Source organism: Zingiber officinale, chromosome 6B, assembly GCF_018446385.1.
Source record: "Zingiber officinale cultivar Zhangliang chromosome 6B, Zo_v1.1, whole genome shotgun sequence".
NCBI lineage: Eukaryota > Viridiplantae > Streptophyta > Magnoliopsida > Zingiberales > Zingiberaceae > Zingiber > Zingiber officinale.
In genome coordinates, this window is record NC_055996.1 from 90,548,125 (window position 1) to 90,572,462 (window position 24,338).

The 24,338-nt window shown below is 37.7% G+C and overlaps 1 protein-coding gene across 5 annotated transcripts; it reads right to left on the reverse strand.

Annotated features, from left to right (window-relative positions):
- Nucleotides 1–6,032: 6,032 nt before the first annotated feature.
- On the reverse strand, nucleotides 6,033–24,093 carry LOC121993095 (molybdenum cofactor sulfurase-like). Of its 5 annotated transcripts, none has more exons than XM_042547776.1 (22): nucleotides 23,722–24,093; nucleotides 23,545–23,643; nucleotides 23,276–23,334; nucleotides 22,438–22,598; nucleotides 21,409–21,572; nucleotides 20,481–20,607; nucleotides 20,160–20,262; nucleotides 20,026–20,071; nucleotides 19,875–19,913; nucleotides 19,618–19,774; nucleotides 17,542–17,642; nucleotides 16,680–16,783; nucleotides 13,816–13,893; nucleotides 12,388–12,489; nucleotides 11,895–11,988; nucleotides 11,169–11,279; nucleotides 10,548–10,612; nucleotides 9,856–10,007; nucleotides 8,126–8,358; nucleotides 6,933–7,078; nucleotides 6,561–6,671; nucleotides 6,033–6,391 (listed from the first exon to the last, which is right to left on the reverse strand). In XM_042547776.1, the coding sequence occupies exons 1-22, from the start codon at nucleotides 23,831–23,833 to the stop codon at nucleotides 6,386–6,388; spliced, it is 2,370 nt and encodes a 789-aa protein (XP_042403710.1). In that variant the 5' UTR covers nucleotides 23,834–24,093; the 3' UTR covers nucleotides 6,033–6,385. The 5 variants fall into 5 exon arrangements, with proteins under 5 accessions (XP_042403710.1, XP_042403708.1, XP_042403711.1 ...); XM_042547774.1 differs by having other exon boundaries at nucleotides 6,033–6,420; nucleotides 23,722–24,092; XM_042547777.1 differs by having other exon boundaries at nucleotides 6,933–7,075; nucleotides 23,722–24,091.
- Between the last annotated feature and the right edge of the window lie 245 nt (nucleotides 24,094–24,338).

The window sequence follows — 24,338 nt, forward strand, 5'->3', positions numbered from 1 at the left end:
CATAAATTAGAGAGGGTGGCTTTTCAGTGATGGCATTTACCTCGATTCGAGGCGCCTTCCGAGCGGAGTTGGATTCTGCTCGGATCATCTCGATGTAGCATCGCCGAGCCGCTAACTGATCTCCCCGTACTTCTCCCACCTTGTCTTCGACGGGGAACTTCATCTTCTGGTGGAAGTTGAGACGATCGCCCGAAATTCGCTGAGCGCCGGTCGTCCCAAAATGACGTTGTAGGATGAGGAGAGTCGACCACCACGAAGTTTATTGTCCTGGTCCTCTTGAGCGGCTCCTCTCCCAGCGAAGTAGCCAGCCGGATCTGTCCGACCGGCTGAACTTCGTTGCCCGTAAACCCGTAGAGCGGGGTCGTCATGGGCAGCAGCTCGGCTCGATCAATTTGCAGCTGATCGAACGCCTTCTTGAATATGATGTTGACCGAGCTCCCTGTGTCAACAAATATGCGGTGAACAGTGTAATTTGCTATTACCGCTTTAATGAGCAGAGCGTCGTCGTGGGGCACTTCAACTCCTTCTAAGTCCCCAGGCCCGAAAATGACTTCCGGTCCACTCGCCCGCTCTTGGCTACAACCGACTGCGTGGATCTGGAGCTGCCGGACGCCCGCCCTTCTGGCTCGGTTGGAGTCTCCTCCGGTCGGCCCCCCAGCAATAACGTTGATCTCGCCTCGGGAAGTGTTGCTCCTATTTTCCTCTTCCCGAGCGGACGGTCGGGACCGTTCTCTGGACGCTCGGCGATTCTCCTGTCTTGGAGATCGGTGCCGATCGGGCGTCTGCTGATGTCGCCTCTCGGTGCGGGTCCGGTCGGTTTCATGGGTCCTTTGTCTCCGGTCGATGGAAGGAGACCGTCGTTCGGCCTTCCTGGGAACGGGATTAGCCACGAAGGGAAGACTTCGACAATCCCTCGTGTTGTGCGTATCCGTCCGGTGGAAGGAGCAGAACATAGGGGTCCATCTCTTCTTTGGCTTGATCCGAGCGGCAGCTACTTCTTGAACTTGGGACCTCACACGAGGGGAGCGGATTGCTTCAGCCCTTGGTCCTCTAGGCGGTTGATGAGCGGCATGCTGTTTCCGTTCGGCATGAATAGGCGCCCTCTCGGTTGGAGTTTCCTTTTTCCGGGCGGCTTGCGCTTCTTCCACGTTTATGTATTCGTTGGCCCGATGTAGCATGTGATCATAATCTCGGGGCGGCTTTCGGATGAGCGACCGGAAGAAGTCCCCATCCACTAGGCCTTGTGTGAAGGCATTCATCATGGTCTCCGATGTGGCCGTTGGAATATCCATTGCCACCTTGTTGAACCGCTGGATGTAAGTTCGAAGCGATTCTCTCGGCTCTTGCTTGATGGCGAACAAGCTGACACTTGTCTTCTGATAACGCCGACTGCTGGCGAAGTGGTGGAGGAAGGCCGTTCGGAAGTCCTTGAAGCTTGTGATGGATCCGTCCGGCAGCCTCCGAAACCACCGTTGAGCCGATCCCGAGAGAGTGGTAAGAAAAACTCGGCATTTTACTCCATCTGTGTATTGATGGAGTGTAGCCGTGTTATCAAACTTACCCAGGTGATCATCCAGGTCTGTTGTTCCATTGTACTCGCCGATCGTCGGAGGCACGTAGTGCTTGGGCAAAGGGTCTCGTAGAATAGCCTCCGAGAATTGGCGATTAATCCGCTCGGGAGATGAGTCCGCTCGGGGGGCTTTCCCCTTTCTGTCACCTCGCCTAGGCATCTCGTCTGAAGAAGATCCTCTATCTCTTCGAGCTGGTATGGCTTCAGGGGTGCGAAATAAGGCTCGATGGAATGCGACGGTGGCTGGAGGTGCTTCCGCTCGGCCACCTGACGCAGATGTTGCTTGTTGCTCCGGCCGCTCGGCTGCTGCTTTCTGTTTTTGCTCCACAAGTTTGGCGGCCCTCATCTCGACCAGAGCGTCGAGTTCTTCTGTTGAAAGCGCCACCGTGTGTTGTCGTCCAGCCTCGTCCATCGCTTCTGCTCGGATGCAGGTGCGTTCCCACAGACGGCGCCAAATTGATCCTGTCCGAATCAGAAGTCAACGGACGCTGGGGACGTGACGCTCCCTGCTGGACCCTCGAGTGCTCCGGCGAACCTGCAACAAACCAAGCCGGGAGGGGTGTCCCGGCGACGGCCCTCCGATGCTCAAGTCAGGCGAGGAATAACAAAGAGGTGGATTCAGAGATTCAGACCCGCGTACCTTCGGTGAAGAAATGGAGACCTTATATAGACCTCTCGAAGGAGCCTGGGCGCGCCAATCAAAGCAATCACCTGCTTTCGACCATGCCCAGGTATGGGTTTGTCAGAAGGGCATCCATAAGGTCATACCTCTACTGTATCAACCTCTCCATGATGTGACGGCGAGATCCTCCATCGTGTAATCTTGTGTACGGCATAATCATCAGACATGCCTTTACTGACATCCCATATCCCGAGACATGCCTTTGCTGACATCCCATATCCGAGCCGAACGAATAGGCCGCTCGGCTAACCTTTGTATCCTCGCCCTTATCCTGGCCGAACGGACCACCCGCTCGGCCCTTCGGTCCCAGCCGGGCAGACACCCGCTCGGCCATTCAGTCCTCCCGCCTTGGCGTCGGAAACCCAAGCCCATGGCTGGATTATCTTTGGCTCCGCTCGGACCTGCTCAACTGCTCGGCGCGGCCATTACCCGCTTAGTCAGCCCTCCATTTGTTCTTAGGCTGGGACCCTTCAAGAAGTAGGTCTCCCATTCTTACCGCCGGATCACTTGGCATGGCTCATCGGACGTCTTCCCTGCTCAGCATGAGCTCAGGTGAACTGTGATCGTGCTGGAATTTTGATTTCATCAAGTTAGACAAACAATTACTTGTCACTTCTGATGAGAATTATGAATTATTATTAGCTTCTCGGAAAAAAATTCGAGTTCAGTGTGGTGGTTACAAGATCATGTAGGGATTTACATATTTCTCAAACTATAAGTTTTGACGATAAATTGGATCATGCACATGAAATTAGAATTATGATTTGATCACACAAATCTTGTTTTACTTTATTATCATACATGACACATCAATTTTGAGCGAATAATGAACTTCGATTACTAATTTGAAATTCTTTCAAACACTAATGGATGAGATCAGTATTGGTCAATGTCTCAATGTTTTAGAAATTAAAGTGAAATAATGAAGAACATATATTCAACTTTAATTATTGAATTAATGATGTGATATGATCACATGAGACTATCAAATAGAAGATGAAAATTGAATGATTATGAATATCTATAAGGGCATTTGGTCATGATATCCTAAACCCTAATATCCTATTTTAGATATTCTAGTTAAACGATAAGGATAATATGTGAGATGGATCAAATAGAGGATATGGTTATTGATTATAATCTTTAGTCATTTTAATTAGATAAAATGAAATTAATAAACTATTTTGAGTTGATTAAATCAAAATTAATTTATTAGAACTTGACATGCTCGTCCTTCACAGTTAAATATTTGCTTTCACCAATATTTGTTGTATCTCAGGATATATAACTACAAAACATAGTCCTCAATGTATTCTTGAAAAAGACAAACAATGTTAGTTGTAACTATTTGGAGTCAACATGTTAATCCTCAACTCTTATTGTAGGAGGTTTCAAGGCAACTCCTTTCAAGGTCTAATTCCTTCAAGCTTTGCCAACCTATTTCAAATGACTGATTGTGAGTGTTCATCTTGTGGCTTCTATAGAATTATAGGATATCCCTTTGAACTGTTGGCTACAGCAATAAGGGGTCGAATCTATGAAGATTTACAAAGTATATGTTTTCTTTCTTATTAACAAACTACTACATTTGCTAGTGGTGTAGGAGAATAGGTGATATTGTGAATGGAAGCTTTTCAATAGACTTCATTGGTAATATGACATCTCTAAGCACCTTGTAAGATCTTGGACAACTTTGAGCTCCATAATTAACCTTCACTTTCCTGTCTTGTGATACCTTACATATCTCTCTTGATTAGGGTACTAAGGAACCATAAGATTTTTAATACAATTCCATCGAGCTTCAGCAACGCAATGGATTAACTCTATTGTAAGATTCTTGAGTCATGTTGGTATTAATATAATGAACTTAATATTTTGTGGAATTAGCACATTTCAGCATTTTAGACTATCTATTTACATGCAATGTATTAATATTTCTCCAATATTTTCTTATACAGAGATTTGAGCATTAACAGCATAATTGGCCAAGTTCCTCAATCACACTTCAATCTAAGTTCACTTGCGTTCCTGTGAGAAAAAGTTTCATTATCACTTTAAAATTTATGATCAATATGTCAATTTGGTTAAATGTTTCAACTTACTTAAATAATTCTTTTATCAGATTTATTGGCAGTGACAACCTCTCGGGTTCCTTACCTCTGCAAAAGACCATTACACTAATGAACATGTATCATATCTCTGTGTTTTTATGCAAATAGTCTTATTTCCATTTCTTGAACTATTGATTGGAGTTCCATTTGTTTACATGGTCCTGTTAAAGTATGCCACTTTGTTTCTTTGCATAGATTTATCATACAATCAATTATCAGGAAGCTTTCCATCTTGGGTCAGCCAAGGAAACTTATAATTGTATGTTGAAAGATTGATTAATTTTTACACTACATATAGCAACACTTGTTTTAGCAAACTTTGTAAGAGAGAACTTGTGTGAAACTTATCGAGGTATGAGAGCCACAATTGTTGCTCCAATAATAACAGGTCCTCGATACATAATGCAGGAAGCATTTAAGTATGGTAAAAGAGAACTAAGCCTGGTTGTCCATTCTGATATAGGACGATCTAAAAGCGATAGATTTTGATATAAGACAGTAGGCTGGTGGCAGATCCAATGTAGCTGTATCGAGGGAGTTCACAGTTGCAGTGACTGGTAATTTTCTCAAAATTCATCTCTTTTGGTCCGGCAAGAGTACCTGCTGTTTACCAACACAAGTATATTATGGCCCGTTGATTTTAGCTACAAGTGTATCTCTTGGTAGTAACTTGCACAATTTAGCTAGTTTTCTTTTCTTCGACAACTCCTTACTTGTTGCTGTTACTATGCAGACTTCACTCCTAGTGTATCAAACAGATTGTCGAGTTCAAAGAAAAATCATACCGGTTTGATTGCCGATATTTCAATTGGAGTTGTTGTTCTAGGATTCTTGGCTCTATGTGGAATTATTTTCATGAGACAAAGAAAAAGAAGGATAAATGAAGAAGCAGGTGATAAATAGTTGCTTGCAAGTCTGATGCTATGAATTACTTCAGTTACCAATTGTTTTGTGTTTTCAGTGTTAACAGGACTGGTTGTGAAACCTTTCACCTTCAATTATACATAACTAAGGGCTGTAACCGAAGACTTTAGTCCCTCTGACATATTGGGGAAGGGAGGATTCAACCCCATGTTTAAGGTTAGGTTTTTTTTTTTAATTTATCATTGGCACCTAACCTCGCAGTGACCTTTCTACCAAATTGGCTTGTCGAAAATAAGGCAATGCCAAAAATATGCGTTATTGAAACAAATACTCAATCATGCAGGGGCAACTGTCTGATGGAAGAGCAATAGCTGTTAAGCAACTCGCAACGACACCTTGATAGGAAAGGATCAGTTCTTGACGGAGATTGCAACTATATCTCGTAAAGTTGTATGGCTGCTGTGTTAAGGAAGAGAGGAGAATTTTGGTCTACGAGTACCTGGAAACAAGAGTCTAGACCAAGCAAGTTTTTGGTATAGTAGGCATAAGGGCATTCATATAACATACTGTGCATCGCTCTAGTGATTGTACTTGATATGACGAATCTAGCTAAGAGTTAGAATGCTATCAAACATTCACATATTTTACAGTTTTTAAACTTGATGGGAGCTTTTAACCGTTTTGGAATTGCAGGGAAAAGCAGTTTGCATCTTGATTGGCCAAAGCGATTCGATGTATTGCTTGGGGTAGCAAGAGGTTTAGCCTATATGTACGAGTCAAGACTCAAAGAACAAATATATTGTGATTTCATCAATAACTCAAGATTTCTTTAAGACGATAATTATGTTTTTACAAGGTTTACAAGATTGCTTCCTACAATTGGAAGCAATCAGTATATATTTTATTGAACCTGTATACTATTGATGGAACTTTTTTAAATCTTTTTTTTCTTGTTGCCCACGCACTCCATGGACCTGTCAGCAATTTCCTCCTTTACAAGTAAATTTTACTATTAATCAAACAACATTTAGTGTTCAACACCTGTAAGTATCTTAAGAGGTATCTTCCATCGTTTGCTCGTTGGATGCATACACCTCTTGCCCCGCCTGAAGCCATGTTTCTGCACCACTATTTTGTTCTCCATCGCAATCTTTGGCTTCATACCTTAGAAGGATGCCAAATAGTATCTTACCCTGTTTCGATGAGAATTAATATGTTGAACCAAAAAAAGGAAAAAAAAAGAAGACAAGTTCTCAATTGGAATAAGAATGGTAGGCATTATTAGATATGATAAAATCACCGGCATGTGGAGTAGCATATTAGCATGACTGACCTGCACCCGTCTGTATGATGCTAGAGTTGCCAAAGGTTCTTTTGACCTGAGCAACTGTCCAGACTGCTGGTCAATATTAATCATCTGACAACGACTGCAACCACCTAAAGACTGCACAAGAAGAGACCACATTGATGAATGGCGGCAAGGGAAATTATAGGACTACAATATTCTACTACAGCGGCTACAACCATATGAGAACATGTAAAAACATTATACATCTAATTGTATGATAATCAGATTATCTTAACTGGATTCTGATTGGGTAAGGAACATGAAATTGCTATTCCTTACTCTACTCGACCTGTCCATCTTTTTTATAAATTATCCACTAAATTCAGCCTGCCATATCCATAATTTGTACAGACTTACACTGAAGTGAGATTTTCCGATATAAAGGTTTCTCCAGGTATCTTCTGCATATGGTTCTGCTCCTGAAATAACAAGGTTTGGTCGAAATCTCATTGCGTTGATAGGCACAGTTTGTGCAGATTGAGCGTTGCCTACCAAAATATCTGCTGATAACATAATATGGATTCATGGTTATCTCTCTATAAAAACAAAATTGTTAATAAAATGTAAGAGTAACTTAAGCCTGCTGCTTTTTCACCAAAGTAATAGGAATTAACAGAGAAATTTACCCTGTAGACATTCACAAAATTAAATAACATATTATAAATCTTAGTTCCTCACAATAAAAAGATACATTATCTGAATAAGTTAGTAGTTTGATCATTTCCTATGTGTGACCAAGTAAAAGCTCCTGCATATATCACTCTACTTTCAAATAGCAATTATCAGATCTTACTCAAATTAGTAAGTTATATGAAAGTTAATGTTGAGACTATGTTTAGGAAGGGAAACAAGAGAGAGAGAAAGTGGGATGGAGTTTCAACAACTGAGCTTGAGAAAGGGTGTGGCGAAAATGAAGATGGAAAAAATTTCTTCACATGTGAAGATGGGGAGAACTGACAGCCAAGACGAAGATTCACTACTGGCAAGTCTTGTGAAAATGGGTAATGGGTTGGCAAATCTTGTGTAAACCAAGCTACTCTCTTCTTGTGCACCACTTGTAGATGGATCAATTTGGAGCAAAGAAGGCTCATCTTTCCTTTCCTCCTCTTCCTATTCCTTGTTCCTTCATAGAAAATAATAAATTCAATTATTGTCTTCCCTTTTCCTGGCAACCTTCACCATCTTGCCCTTCTTCCCAAGTAAGAATAGCTTAAAAGATCATCTACGTTAACATATAGAGAATCCGATATGAGAAAGGTTGATAGACTGGATATTGTTGGCATAGTCAAGGATGATATGAGAAAGATTGATAGACTGGCTATTGTCAGCATAGTCAAGGATGACCCCTTGGGTAATACTTAAAATCTTACAAGTCTTGGCATAATGAGCCACGAAAAGATTCTAAAGCACATGGAATTTATACACCATACTAATTGATGGAGAAAAGTGGGAAATAATTGGAGTGATTCATGATTATCCTATGTAATATATTTAATTACTGAAAAGCATAAAACAAATCCACAGCTAAGTAGATAATCACAGAGGCATACTGGAGTTTAACCGGCTGTTCAGGTCACAGACACTCTCCTCTGACACTAGTAATAGCTGTGCTTCATTTACAAAGTTCAACTTCCCCCATGTATCTCTGCATGTTTTTCCTCTGCCTCGAGTATTGTTACAAGATCGGTACTCAGAACTTGAACATCTCACAAAAGTACAAGGCCAAGCAATGGCTTCAGCAAACCATCTATTCACTTCATTATTATATGCCTGCACCTTGTATCTATGACCAAACAAAAATTTTCAAGGCAATATTACAACAAGTCAGAGCACAAGAATTTAAAATTTATGCATAAATAAAAAAATGTCAGCATGCACTTGAGTTCACAGACTATTCATTAGTATTGATGTGAAACCAGATTAACTTTGTTATCCCCCACCACTGTCAAAGAAAGTGATATTTAGGACGCTTACGTCCCCCTGAACTGATTTCAAAACTTCTTTTAAATAAATGATTTATTGGAACCTAGACACATACTCATTGGCTATGCCCATGGCTAAGTCCAAGTGATTCAAATGATTAATATGCTAGTGTGGAGAAAAGTTTATGCATATATGCTAGTGCTATGCTTAAAAAAAACTAAGCCTGAGAGAGAAAGAAGGCATGGATGCGGGGATGGACCTCTGATTCACATTAAAATTGGTGATCTCTCCCTATGGATATTCTTGATTTTCTAATGCTCAAAAAATGATGGCTCTGATCCCATATTGGGGGGGAAGAGTATTATATTGCATGACTAATGCAACAACCCAACATTTGAAATATTAATGTGGACAAATCCCACAACACAAATAACTCTTACTGGGGAAAATCTCACAACAAACTCACTTTTGAGGGGATCCAAAATGTGACTTCTCTAGCAAGTTCCTTATTACATTCCTTTCAGTATCATTTTACCAATATGAGAGAATGAAAGCAGCTCCATCAGGCATAAATTCAAACAACAGTTAACTTCTTATATTCAGACTATTCATCCGTATTGATGTGAAACCAGATTAACTTTGTTATCCCTCACCACTGTCAAAGAAAGTGATATTTAGGATGCTATGCCCCCCTGAACTGATTTCAAAACTTCTTTTAAATAAATGATTTATTGGAACCTAGACACATATTCATTGGCTATGCGCATGGCTAAATCCAAGTAATTCAAATGATTAATATGCTAGTGTGGAGAAAAGTTTATGCATATATGCTAGTGCTATGCTTCAAAAACACTAAGCCTGAGAGAGAAAGAAGGCATGGATGTGGGGAAGGGCCTCTGATTCACATTAAAATCGGTGATCTCTCCCTATGGATACTCTTGATTTTCTAATGCTCGAAAAATGCTGGCTCTGATCCCATATTGGGGGGAAGAGAATTATATTGCATGACTAATGAAACAACCCAACATTTGAAATACTAATATGGACAAATCCCACAACACAAATAACTCTAATACTGGGGAAAATCTCACAACAAACTCACTTTTTGAGGGGATCCAAAATGCGACTTCTCAAGCAAGCTCCTTATTACATTCCTTTTACCGATATGAGAGACTGAAAGCAGCTCCATCAGGCATAAATTCAAACAACATTTAGCTTCTTATACCCTCCATTTATTTTTATTTTTTTTTGTTTCGCTCTTGTATCTGAATAATTTCATTACTCTTAATATGATAAAATATCCTAGGTCATTTTACATTTTTATTCAGAAAAAGACTTGGGGAAAAATAGCACGTGCCTTTGATTAAAAATATTCATTTCCAGCACACCATCACACTGTGAATCTTTAAGAATGGAGACTTGCAATCTTTCCTTGCAACGTGGTGATTCTAAAATGAGTACTCCTTTCTCCAAATCAATAAATGTCTGAATATTACACATCTCAGGAGCCTGCAATTGCAAATATCAGTATTTCAGGTTTGTATAAGAGGACTGTGTGGTATGGAAATGAATTGCAATTCCAATTGCTATTTCAGGTTTATACACAGTCCTATCTTTTCACAAGGATACATATTTTCCCTTTCTTGATTTACCAATTAGCCTCTCAAAATCAAAATCATAAAACACATATCAGCAAATTGGCATTGTTTCAATAACTTCAGCAAATTACAACACTTATCTTTCAGTTGTTGCCTAGAGAACCTTTTAGCATACTTCTTATTGAGTATAATATTAAAGCAAGATCTACTTGGTTACACATGAGACAAAGTCAGAGTTGCTCGACCAATATCAGCATTATATTTAAGAAAATTGCTCCAAGGTCGTCGAGTCAAGTAGCATTAATGGCAGATGCACACTGCTTGTAAAGAAGCTTGAATCATAAAAAACCATTTGAAGTCATTACTTATTGGAAAGAAAAAAGTGAAGGCAAAAAGGTGAAACCATAATCAGAAATTCATACAGATAGTCAAAAAAATCATATGAACTTACCTTCTTCTGAGTAATTATTTCTCCAGTTGGTCCTTTGAGAAGCCATTCTCGATCATATTTTAAACCTAGCAAAATATCAACAGCAAAAAGAGCATATGATATCAACAACAAAAAGAGCATATGATACGAAATGGTAAATCTCAATTGTGCAGCGTAACACCAAACAAGATTTCAATCCATGCTTTTCCTAGATTTATATTAAAAATTGCCTTGTCAATTCAATTCAATGTAGCTTATACTTATGACAACATTTGGTTGACTCAAAACTAGCCGCGACTAACTTGAACAAAGTCAAATTAGACCAAACAAGTAGAAACTTTGAATTATTAATTTATCAAAAGAAAAAATAATAAAATATAATAAGGATTTGTCATACCTTTGTAACCTTTACCATCTGATACTACAAGGCAAAAAATAGATTATTAAACCTTTTTATTTTTTTATTTTTGTTAACCTAGATCATATTTGATGGGTTCTCTTATGAAGCATCAAATTCACAAAAATTTCATATTTAGCATATTTATGTATGAGGAGGAATTAAATGTCAAATGTGTCCCAAAAACAAAGATAGCTACAAGAGAATAAGGTCCTACTACCTATGTTGCTCAAATAAGGTATTACCTATGTTGCTTAAAGGCCATTTATGGACGGTAAATCCTGCACAAGATTTTACAGGGTAAACTGTGATGGACTTCAACTGAATTCCATGTACAAGCTGCTTGGAACCAAGATCTGCAACATGTAAACAAAGATCCAACTAATTAAAAAGAATGTGGTGGAATTATACAAACAAAAAAAGATAAGCAAAATTATTTTCATATTTCTAAATCAGCAAATTAAAGGATCTAATATTTACTCACTATCACAATCTATGTTCATAGAATTTTGATTGAAAAATGCTTAGTTATTATAACTTCACATTTGAAAGCCACATCCCTCAGGATTTGATTACTTGGATGGAAGATATAAGAGAAAAGCAGGAAAGGGTCACAAAATTAGATAAATAACTCCAACGTTTATGTACATTTTTTTATCATTTTGGCTCCTCCCTATATCTTCCATCCAAGTTATTGAACCCTCGAGGATATATCAGTGCTCAACAATCAGATCAAGTTGCTTATTCAAAATTTCACCTAAAACACTATTTTGTTGACCAGTTAGGACCAATGTATATGATTGGTTGCAAGCTACTATTAATGATTTCTGTAGACATGCACCGGCATCACCATTCTCGTTCCAAAACTCATTTATTTTCCTAATGAAAAAATAGAGGAAGAAATTGATCGGTGGAATTGTTTCTCCAACTCAATTCAAATGTTCGAAGGCAGACAAAGAGGCAACTTATACCTGAAAGTGGGTCACTCTCCATTCTTAATGCAACTATGTCTGCAGATGAATCAGACTTGCTCACAAAAGCTTTGTCTAAAAATCTTAGGAAAATCTGCAACAAGAAGCGATAGTAGTTAACAACATATAGTATTCCAAAAGGAATAAAAACTAAATAATCGATTTCCAAAAATATTTGAGTTACTACACTTATAAATTTTCTAGGTTATGTACAACAACATATTGAGGAAACTCATTAGTTTGATGTATTATCATGTATATACTGAAAACAATAAACTGTGAACAAATTAACATAGTTATCTTTTGTGTCTAGTGTTTCATTATAAACTTACCCCCAACATAATATGTATAATGAAAGAGAGTTAAAATTCAAATTCCGAGGGGCTATACAGTGCCTCACATTTAGATCAGATCAATGTTTATCCTATAAGCTTAAGGTAAGAAGTTAAGCATGACTAAGCAAAATAATAGAAACACGGATGCTATAAAGTACTTCTGCATCTTCGTATGTTGACATATAACCAAAGGATATCCTGACAGCTCCAGTTGGTTTTCCATGCAAGATATCATTGTCATCCCAGCAAACATGTCCTGCCTGACAAAAATAAATCAATAACCAATCAATAAGCATGTACTTACATAACAAAAAGTGGAAATGTTTATCAAAATGCTGTATCATAAACATGCTCTTCTTTGTGATACGCCACAAGAACATAAAATATGCCCCTTTAAATGTTGCATATTTATTAGCTGATGTTCATGCCACTGAACAATGACCATAGAACCAAGTCTTGCACTTTATAAGTTCATGGTAGTAAAGCATATGCATCTCCAATTAACCTAATACTGTTCTAATATATCTAATACTTCTTCTTATTACTAATCTATTACACTTTACATTTACTATGAATGTTGTCACAAACTTAAGAAGGCTTGTGCCCCAACCATTCAACATTGTCATTAGTATTGTCAAGATAACATCTAAATCAAGTGTGACTTTCAATATTGTGATAACTTGCTCTTACAATAGCTTTATATTGTGACTTTCAAGTATCATTGAGCCTGACAGCCATCAAGTCATTACCCAGCAGTCTATCTTCAGAAAATGTCCCTTCGAGTTTTGATTCTGGATTAGTCACATAACTGATACTTTAAAACATCAGACTAATCATCGATTATGTATTAGAATTTTGCTATCAATTGAACTGGGTTAAGTTACAAGTTGGATCCATTAACTATAATATTAGGGGATGTGTGTCCCCCTTTTTTCCAATGCTTCCCTAATCTCCAGATCCTATACTCTATATTCTACCTCCCTTCATATCCTCTCCACAGGCTCATCCCTTGCTCCATTACTATGACTCAGATCATCACGGGAGCAAAAGGATGCTCCATTCTGCAGCTATTGCAAATGGATGCCCTCAATTCTTCATTAGAGAGCAGCTGCCCTTCGCCCATCAGATATACCTTCCGCTTCTTGCTTCTTATGGAGATACTCAAGAACCACATTAGTTTCCTCTCTATTTTTTCCATGTGACGGATCCATCTCCACCAGTAAGATCAAAATATGTGTCTTTTCATTTCATCTAGTTTCAGTGGGCATGGGAGAAGCACATAGTTTTTGCTTGTGCCAACCCTGTTCTAATTTGCTCTATGGGTGCAAATATAAGCTGTGCCTCTTTCCAACCGAAACAGGATAGTTTAAACTATGAATGAAACATTAAATAAATACTCATAAGACAGATTACTCTTCCAATCAAATTATTTGCTAAACTATGACACCATGTTAATCATTTTCACTTGTAGATAAATGAAATTATCATGACAAGAAGTTGCAAATCTTTCCCTCTTTCCCTACATAAAGACATGGAAAGATAAATGAAGGGAAATCAAAATAAATGATAAGAAAGATGAAATTTACCTCAAGATTAGTGATAAGATCGAAATGAGACAAGTCAAGATACTTGGCACAAGCACCTGGGTTGCAAAAGCAGCCAGTCTATAGTAAAACCATTTTAAAAGTTAAAAAAAAAAAAGTTAGAAAGAATGAATTGACCATTGTAGATTTCACAATAAAGAAACAAACAAGATAAACTGATAAATTAATATATTTATTTTCCTGGTTATGACAGAATTTTTACCGACTAACCAAGATAATATATTGACATAATTATTAAAATAAATGAAGAATGTGAACTTTGTTGATTGACCTGTTAATCTTTGGCAAAAAGACATAAAATAAAAACCTAAACCAGTCAACTGAAATAAGAAGAAATCTATATCCAGAAATCAGAATGAGATTGATCAACAAACTTTATATCTTGACCTTAATTTACTCACTAACAAAAGGCGGATGAGAATGCAAGCAAATTTAATAGACTTGAATGTACTTTGAAATCAAGTCACTCTCTCTCTCTCTTATCAAGTTCTTTCAATCAAGCTTCAGGAGCCATCAACTTCGATGAAAGCGCTTTAAGAAAAATAACAGGAGGAGAAGAAATCATTGAACATCACAAAACTCTATTGTTGCTTAATCTTTGTTGTGCTTGAATGCGCCTAATTCCAACCCCACCTGGTGGGATAAGACTTGGTTGTTATTGTTGTTATTTGTTGTATGCACCTAATTGTAACATTAGAATAAGTTAAGCAGTAAATGACTAGGATCCTTGTAGTTGAGGCCTTGAGGGCATCACAAAGAAAGGCTACAAAAACTGAAAAAGATCAACTGTCTAATTGGGGTAGGAAGGTTCCATAGTTGAGTAAAAAATTGAGAAAATACAAGAGGAACACAGTCTGTAACCCCTATAGTATAATTGAGTAAACTTTTTAAGAGCTTATGTGGAAAGTTTGAAACGTGCAGAGTTTCCAGTGAAGGGCTTTTGAGTGAGCTAGTTTGTAGTCATTTCATGTGTGATACATTTGCATAAGTCTGAGCACACTTATAAAAATTTTGTTTTCACGAACAGTGACTGTCGAGATACCTTGCAAAGGTAACACCAGAGCACGCACAAGAATATTTGGGAGAGAATTTGAATCATGGTTTACAATTTCATATTATTTTAATCAATGGGTGCAATATTTTGATTTGCCCACCAACCAGCAAGCAATACAACCTGAGACAATAAAACTCCTTGCAAAGCTTCTGTGATGATGATGGTAATGCAGCTAGCGGCTTCCCCTAAGTTACGTGAGAATTCTGCAAGGTGGCACGAGATTGGCAATGACTGCAGATATCCATGAAGCTTTCGAGTGTCGGCACTGACTTTTGTGCGAGATCCAGTGATGGCAACAGCTTCGATTGTGGCCTGCGACACTTCGGCAACAAGCGAGGTGGTGCAAGGTCAGCAATGATTGCATGTGAAATCCATGGAGCTTTTGGGTGGTGGCAATGATTTCTATGCAAGATCCAGCAATGGCAACAGGTTCGTTTGTGGTCTGCGAGACTTCTGTGACAAGCCGAAATGATTCAATACGTAGGTTATCGTCCAATAGGTACACTCAGTGGCACTGGCACCTGGTACACTCAGCATCTCTTAACTCTCAAGCATGCAGGGAATGGAAACTCCAGCTAGGCTCAAGATTTCAAACTTTATTTTCAATATTGTCATGCTAGCATGATAGAAAATAAAAGGCATAAAGATTGACTAACATGAAATCCTAGGTTAAAAACCTAGTAGAGTATTGGCTCACTCACAGGAATCTTGCTCCAGAATTTGCATTGTCTTTCCGATTTGATTGTCCCTTTTATGCTTATTGAGAATCACATGATTATTTGCAACTTTTGATCATCAATGAATATGGCTCATAAATTGTTGCTTGAAGCATACTTATTCATAAAAAAGGGCAATCCAATGCATGAAGCTCCCGCCAATACGGGTCTCGGGGAAGGGTATATTGTATGCAATCTTATCCTGCTTTGCAAAAGATTGCTTCCGAAACTCGAACCCGTGACCTCTAGGTCACAAGTCACATGTCACATGGCAACAAGTTTACCGTTGTGCCAAAGCTCCCCTTCAAGCATACTTATTCATAGATTAATTAAAATATCTAGAATAAGCATTATCATTTAGTGTACCACATTCTTGATAGATAAGAAATACAAGCATTCTTACACTCTAGAGGAGCTCCTTGTTTTAATATATTAAATGGGACTAGTTAGCCAGTATTAGTTATTAGTGGTTCATCAAGGAGTGGACTATTACTCACGGACAGCATGTCTCTCCTCTTGAGTACGATTAAGATATTTTGCATGTGTCTAACGCAAAACTTAAAAATTTTAGATGAATCTGGATTTAGTTCAATTCTTCCAAAGTAATGTTATGTGACTGTAATGTGTTACTATTTATCTTCGTCATAATCCAATGAGAAAAAAGGCACATGCAACTGAAATAAATTGGAATCTCAGAACTTCTTACTGTTGTAGGCTTGATTCAGAAATTGTCAATCTATTAAAATTAAACTGCTTTGCTCCTCCTCAATTTAACAGGAAGCTTCAGTAGCCAATGATCAAACAAGCGAGGAAGATGAGTGATGTCAATGAGAGAAAGGTTCAAAAATTTGGAGATAGATATCATCCGAAGCAGAATACTACAAGTTTTGCTCTTTTCACTTCCAGCATCTACTTTAAATTACTAATAACGTGTAAATTCTATTCATGTTGTTCATAAAAATGAACAGTGAACTTGAGAATGCAAACTCACTGAACATAAGTGTCACACTCCAGAGAAGGATGTCAGTATATAGACTGGAAAAAGAAAAATTGTCAAGTAATAATTTCTTCCTCACCCGCAACTGAATTCCTGAAAGAGAAGCCAACTTTTCAACCTCACGATATCCAACCCAGGAGCCATCTGCTCTTCTCAAATTGAATGCAATAGTAGGACCTTTGTCTAGATGTCAAGTGAAATAATTAAACTTGAGATATTAGAGTAAAATAATGAATATGAAAACTGAATAATAATCCAATACATTCCTTGTTGAATCTCTCGTCTCCAAACTATATTGGTTTAACATAAAAAAATGTTGTTCTTATATTCAGTAAGACAGTCGCATGCAAACACATGCATTTGATGTTAACTAGTTTGTCATCACCAAATACATACAATGATATAGCAAGAAAATTGGAAGTACTTATCCTAAGATAATTTATCTTAGAATTCCCCTTAAGAATGACCTTTGAAGTGAAATAGCAAGAAAAGTAAATAGTTCTGAATGGGTCCAATGGACAATATGATAGGTTAGCTAGAGCCTCTATGTACTCCCTAAATGAAATGAATTAACTACAAGAAAAGGCATATGAGGAGGACAATTTATCTAAATTGAATTGTAAGGGAAAACTTCCACGTTTTTAGAGAATGTATAAATAAAGGAAGCATGGACACAGCATTTCTGTTGAAATTCTTAAAAAAATCTACCAAGTGTTTTTCTTCATTGTCCTAGAATAAAATGTGGACAGAATCCTAATTCATGCATGGTTTTGATCTGCTCCAAAATATGAGGCATGAACTAGACTGTCAGCCAGGAATCCTCGATTTTGAAGAAACAGGTTTTTCGGAAATCAACAGATAGTGAACAAATTTGTTTGAAAACGAAGAGAGAGGGCATATTACTTGATTATAACACTGACTCCTGCAAAACTCATACTGACCTGAGAGATATTTTCCATAGATGTTGCAAACATCCACTCCATTTGCATGCTTTAGGCCCATCATGACGTCTCTAGTATAAGCGGCAAGAGATGTTGTATGTCTGAAAAGGATGTAAGCAAGAAAATTTTTCTTGGGGTAAATGTAGTAGGAGGTGAAAGATAAATGGCAATGCCATTGGATTATGAACAAAAACAAATAGAACCTCAGTACCACTGGATTGAATCTTTGTTTAATTTGCATAGTTTACAAGAATCGAGATAAAAACATAGTCTACAAGCATCAAGTTAACAAGATAAAAAACAGAACTATGTCATAATCTTTACTTAAAGCTTGAAATCGCAGTCAAACCCCAAAATCTAATTTATGACCCAGAATCATCTCCAATCAGCAAAGAGTTAGGTTAAATGGCGTCCCCCATCATACAGAAAGTCTTTCTAAACACTTTATCAAACCTAGGCAATAGTATAGAATTTTGCTCAAATACCAAATTGCCACATATTATCAAAATCGGAGAATTGCCATATTAACTCATTAGGCCTAACGGAATGCATAAGCCAAAGTTAATAGTAGTACACTCAGGTAAACCAAAAACCCCTTCATTAGCTAACAACTCTCCATGTATTGGAACTAAATAAGGATGTCACATCCTTTGATCCTTTCTTCCCCCAAACCTATCATGTTCTCGCAAGTGCATCTGTAGTTTACAATTTCAACTTTGATCTAATGTTAACAAAGCAAAATTGTAACATAAAAAAAAAATGAAGAACTATGGAACATGTAACTAACTAAAAAAAGTAATGTAAATAACTTATACATGTGGAAGTCACTATTTGAAAGGATACAAAAGATACAGATTTTGTTTTTCAAATAGTGATAGGATTAGTGATGTTTATTGTCTCTAGAGTTATGGGAAGTGGACTGGAAGGCATGTGGAGGAGAGGTTGTCATAGCAATAGATCTTAAAATATAAGTTTTCAGCAAGACTGGAAACATATGTGGTAGGGAGAAGCTGTCACAGAGAAGGCAAAATAGCACACAATGGAGACAAAGGAGAGAGAGAGGCAATCTCTCTGCAAAATATAATTGAAGAGCAGACAGTATTAGAGTGATAGGGTTAAACAAGCACCTAACAGCTTAGTATTAGAGCCATCCATGAGCAACAGTTCGAACAAGTGGACACATTTATAAAAATGTGAAATTGTGCGATCAAGCAAAAAGGCAGTAAAATCAATGCAAGCTTAAAAACAATAACAACTTAAGAGCTTACGATTTGGAGGCATCTCACATCACTTAGTCATTCAAAATGTCAAAAAGCTCCCTCCTAGGCTACCTATGTGTGAACCACTACTGTATCTCAAAAAGAATCACTTGATAAATATCTTAAGCTAAAAAAAATGGTCACCCAACCTATATTAACACTGTATCATAGAAGAAAATCTCTTTCCAAGTCTTACAAGTGAAAATAACCAAAAATTCATACCCTGAAGTTTAAAGATAAATGGTGGCAATCTAATTTAGCATTGTATCAAAGCAGAAAGTATTATTCTCAGTTGTAGTGCAAGTATAGTTACTCACAAGCACAAGGGCAAGTTTCAAAGTCTCATCCTATACCATGATATAAGGAAGAGGAGGAGACTCAATATAGATAGAGAGAAGCATGAGAAATTCATCTGCTGGATGTTCTTCTGTCTTCTTTTTTCTTTTTTCTTTTTGGGTACTCTAGGCATCCAGCTCTTTGAACCGACTAATCCTGGAGGCAACCGGTCCAGCCCCACATAAATTTTCCACCGGCCACCAAGATAAATCTAGGAAGCGCTTGCGTCATGCACTCGGCATCGGACATTCACGGTCCATAATCCCACTGTAGGCAAATGCTTTCTGGGCGGGATTCGAACCGTGATGCTCCTGCTTGTCACTGAAGTGCCTTATCGTTGCACCATGCCCTAAGGGGCATTCTATCTCCTTTCCTTGATCCTTATAGGAATTACATCAAATGATCAAATATTTTAAAACATCAACTTTTAGTATGCCGATAAGAAAAAGAGCATCAAATTTTCTGTACATTGTTATCCTACCGAAATATAGCAGTAGAAGTCAATCTATTGATTATCATGAATCCATGATGGATGGAGGCTATAGCCAAAAAGGACAAGGTACCGTCTTCAAGAACTTGTTCAATGTTTTCCCTTCTCTTTATGAAATCAACATCAGCAATGGAAGCAGAAACAGTGCCTGGAGAGAAGGATACATAGATTTTGTAACAGAACAACAGTATGGTAGAGAAAAGAAGACACTAACATGCACGTTGTCAAATAAGTATTATTGTACTAACCTCCACTGAAGTACGTTTTTGTAAGAATTCGTGCTGCTTCTGTAATTCAAATTTTATTAGAAAATCAAAGAGTGTAATGTTTTCAATATTTTCATAAGTTACTTAAAGGAACACTTGCTGTTAGTCTACCCATTATGGGCAGAATGCATACCAGAGTGAATGATTAGTGCTCCAAGCCCTGTAGGATATCCAAATATCTAACACAGAAAGAACAAACTGAGTGCATTAAATCTCAAAGTCACAGTATTGAGCATAAAATATATTCAATTATTTGTGTCTATTTACCTTATAGAAAGAGCAGACAACAAAATCAGCATGAAATCTAGCCAAATCAGGTGGTTCAGTAGCAGATCCTTTGGCAGCATCTATCAAGACCATCCAACGACCACTGCAGTTTAAAAGCATTTAATTTGATTGATTCATATTTCTTTCTACTCTAAGGAAAGACTGAAAATGACAATTGACAAAATCCAGATAGTTTATGAAATTTTTAACTTTTAGTAAATTCTTAATTAGGACCAAGAGAATTAGGGTGGGTTTACTGGGAGTGAAATATTTGGTTTTGTCACCTTGATTTCCAAAAAAGAAAATCAAATCAAATTTTACCACAGATCTGGTGAGCTTTTGAAAGGTTCTCCAGTACCTTCCTTCACATAGTTGACCAAGTCTAGAGAAAATTTCTGACCTGAGAAATTGCACTCTGAAGGGAATGCAAACAGGTTGCATGTGCTTCCTATGTGACAGAAGATGTGAAGAAAGAATCATGAGTTATCAATTTGATGCAAATTGTGAGAGAAATAGCTCACAGGCTAGTTAGCATATCTGTACAGATTATTTTTTTCCAGTTCTAGCAGCAGGTTAAAGGCGATGAAGACATGGAGAAACCACTCCTATCTTTCTAGGAATCATTACCAACAGATAATTCTAGAATAGTATTCACAGTAAGGCACAGATTTCTTCAAATTAACACAAACCATATCAAGGAAACAAATGTTTAGTGGCCAATTGGATACTGTATTAGGGCATTTTAGTTAACAAATGAGCACACGATATACAAGATAAAGATTAGATTATGGAGCCCACAAATTTAACAAGAATAAAAACTATCTGCCAATTGCGTTATTGCCCAAGCAGAACATGTTCAGGATTATGAAATTTGCAAATGAATTTTAATTCCCATTTTTCTCTTAAAAAAACAAAGGTGAAGATTCCAGAATAACTTTGTAACTGGGGATGAATGAATTTCTATATCTCTTTTTTCCAATTCCTATGGGTAGTTATTCTTCATTTGATCAAATTAATATTTTGGATATTCTCTTGAATGTATATAAGGTACAGTATACACAACAAGCATCCTACATTGAGTACATTCCCAAAATTCCAAGTATAACTGGTAATATAGAGTTATATTACAGATTTCCATCATGGAGGTTGAAGAACAAAGTAATTGTGTAGAGAAAAGCTACAACTTTTCCAATGTCAATCATGTTGAACCTAAAGAATATTGTACCATCAGATTTCAAAAGCTACATACCTGAAAGTTCGCCATTCTGTCCATGTTTCAGTGATAAACTTTCAGGTCTTCTCTGAACTGTGTGTTCTGAGAACACAAACCCCGAATTGTGAGTTCCATTCTGTAAATTTGTGATATTCTCAACATCAACAGCAACAGCAGTTGCTCCATGATCAAGAGCATATCTGGAAAACAATAAGGATACTCTAAACAAAATGACATAAAGAATGTAGGCAAGTGGAAAATACAACAGGAATAAAGGCATATTAAGTTTTTAAAAGATACAGTACATCTCCAACCCATAATTCAGGGTTAAACAATTTGAGCAAGCCTAGTGAACATGTCATATAATAACATAATCTCTCAAATATCAAATGTAACCTAGTAACCCACTAAATCAAACAACATATGAACCATGTTATTTGTCAAAATTTGAGGTTTGTATCTGCTAAAATCTACATGGTGGTTCTCATTCCAACGTTAATAATCTTATTTGAAACATGGTTGTTACCATAAAGATAGCAGAGACATAATGCACAGTCCTTAGCGAGCAAATTGTTTGGATTACCTGGTTCTGAATTTGCAAAAAATCCAAGGTAGACTAAACAAGCAAAAAGGAAATAGTAATAGGAAGAAAATGGCTCTTGTATGCTAAAAACACTAAACTTCCATTATTTCTTAGCATTTGGCTCTTGTAATGTTATTATTTATTGTAAGCTAGACCAGAAATGCAGCTAACGTTGAACAATACCTTGTGAGAATTACTTGTCGATTTCAACTATACCTTAATTTTTTTTCCTTCTACTTTAGCCAAGTTATATTTTGTATCTTCAATCCTAGTTGTACTTAGCCTAAGATATTTAGTTTCTGAAGGTTGTCATGAGTCCTTGTGTTTAAGTTTGAAGTTTATTTCAGCCAAGCTGTCAACATTAGCACACAGCATCTGGAAAAGAAGAAAGAGAGTATTGAAGATTTTCTTCAGTATCATTAGCGAGTTCATCTCAGAATTATCTTATCATGAGGTAAATACTATTTGGTGTAGAAGGATACTCTCTGATTCCAAGGACACTATTATGGTTTTCCATTGTGTACATGTAAAAGCTTTCGCTAGACCAGGGAAAGCATTCCCCAATTAGTTTCAGAGCTGCTGTAGCCCCAGAAGTAAATATGCATTTGTAGTTCTCTGGTGATGCATTAAAATAGTCCAGGACCTGATTAACATAAGAAATTTGATTACTAGCTGCACCAGGAAAAGGTGAAACAATTTTTTGAAATATAATCCATTGCTCAAGGTGTCACTATCGAATGCCATTTCCATAAAAAGTTACAAGACAATAAAAGGATCAATCTTGAAACATATAGTCATAGTTCCACTCATGGCAAAATATGAATGGAGAAGGACATGCATAAAAGATATTGATTTATACTATATTTATATCGCAAATTATAACTTATAGTAATACCTCAACTTACAATTCAAATATAACAGAAGACTTCGATCAATTAAAATGTTAGGCATGAGCTTGTTTCACAGACTAATTCTTTAAAAGGGAAAGCACATTACACTGACAGAATCTAAGTCAAATTCATAATTGACAAGTATAAATTAAAAAAAAAAAAAAAAGATAAATCAGTTCGAGGCATTTCCATCTTCTAGAATCATGATCTCTTGCTCAACAAGATGCAAAAATAACAACTTCGAAATTTAAAGGTTCTGTAAGCAATGATTTCTGCCCATGAAACAACAAGAACAATTGTATCAAGACGAGAATAATATTATCTATATACCACGGCTCAATGTTGTGACAACAGTCATCTAGAATTTATTCAGTTATTGTTTTGCACCATAAGCATAGGGAAGTAATTGATGACCAGTGGACGGAAACACCTTTTGTCGTGCAGCACAAATGATGCCTGTAGTTGCCATGCTGGAATCACTCTGGCTATCTAAATCCAACTCAAAGAGGACAATGTAAGTATCTTCACTCAAACCATTGAAGTGTTCATTTGTAAACCGTCGGGTATCCAGCAGAAATGGAGGAACAATCGAACAAAAAACATAAGAAATACGGAATAACTGATAGTTCAGTGGAGAAGCCATCGAGAATCACGAAACAAAAAATAAAAAAGAATGAGCTTTTCGGAATTAACGGATACGAGGGTTCCCGTAAACATTGGTGGTCAGGTCCTTGACGACGGCTTCCATCTGCGCTTCGGAGTACAACGTAGCTCCGGCGTGATCTAAGTAAGTAAGCCCTAGAGAAACCGAAAAGGAATTCGATAAGTTTAGAGTTTCAAAAAGCATCCCAGGTATGCAGGAAGTTGAATCGGGACCTTCCAAACGCTTGAACTCTGAGGCTCTGATGTCGTCGATGCTCTTCACAGCATCCGGGTAGCCGTAATCCTTGCCGAACAGCTCCGAGAACGCCTCTTTCCCCCTCTCCATGGTTCCCACGAATCAACCCTTGGTCGCGGATAGACTCCTCTACGGCACCGCCTCGCGATTCCTAACACGCCTCGTAGTCAGAGGAGAGGCCTCGCCCGGGTCACCTCTGCGGCCTGTTAAATGGGCTGCGGGAGATCGGCGATGAACGGGAAGAGCGAGAAGCACCGCGACGGCCCTGAGGTCTCGGAATCGTACGAACGGGAGAGGAGAAAATGGGACACGAAGCGGCGAATACAGTTACGGAATTACCAAAAGGCCTACCTAACTCGATTTTCCAAATCGGGCACTTATTTTTCATTTTACTCCTCTCATCAATAGTAGTACGATGCTACATTTAAAAAACATCCAAACTATAATATTGCGTTTCAAAAATCAGTCCTTCCACAAAATGATATTAATTTTTGAAATTTTGTGTTTTCATAATTCTAAATGCACCCTTGTGTTCAATTGCTGAAAAAATTATAGATCTTAAATCTATATGAAAGTCTAATTGGTTAATGGTTTC

What these genes read in the sequence shown, in the direction of transcription:
- LOC121993095 (XM_042547774.1), bottom strand. Translation starts at nt 23,833, where the DNA reads ATGGAGAGGGGGAAAGAGGCGTTCTCGGAGCTGTTCGGCAAGGATTAC. An exon ending in CTATGGAAAATATCTCTCAG is followed by an intron (nt 16,784 to 17,541) that starts GTCAGTATGAGT and finishes CTTGACATCTAG; the next exon opens with ACAAAGGTCCTACTATTGCA. An exon ending in GGAGAGTGACCCACTTTCAG is followed by an intron (nt 11,280 to 11,894) that starts GTATAAGTTGCC and finishes TACATGTTGCAG; the next exon opens with ATCTTGGTTCCAAGCAGCTT.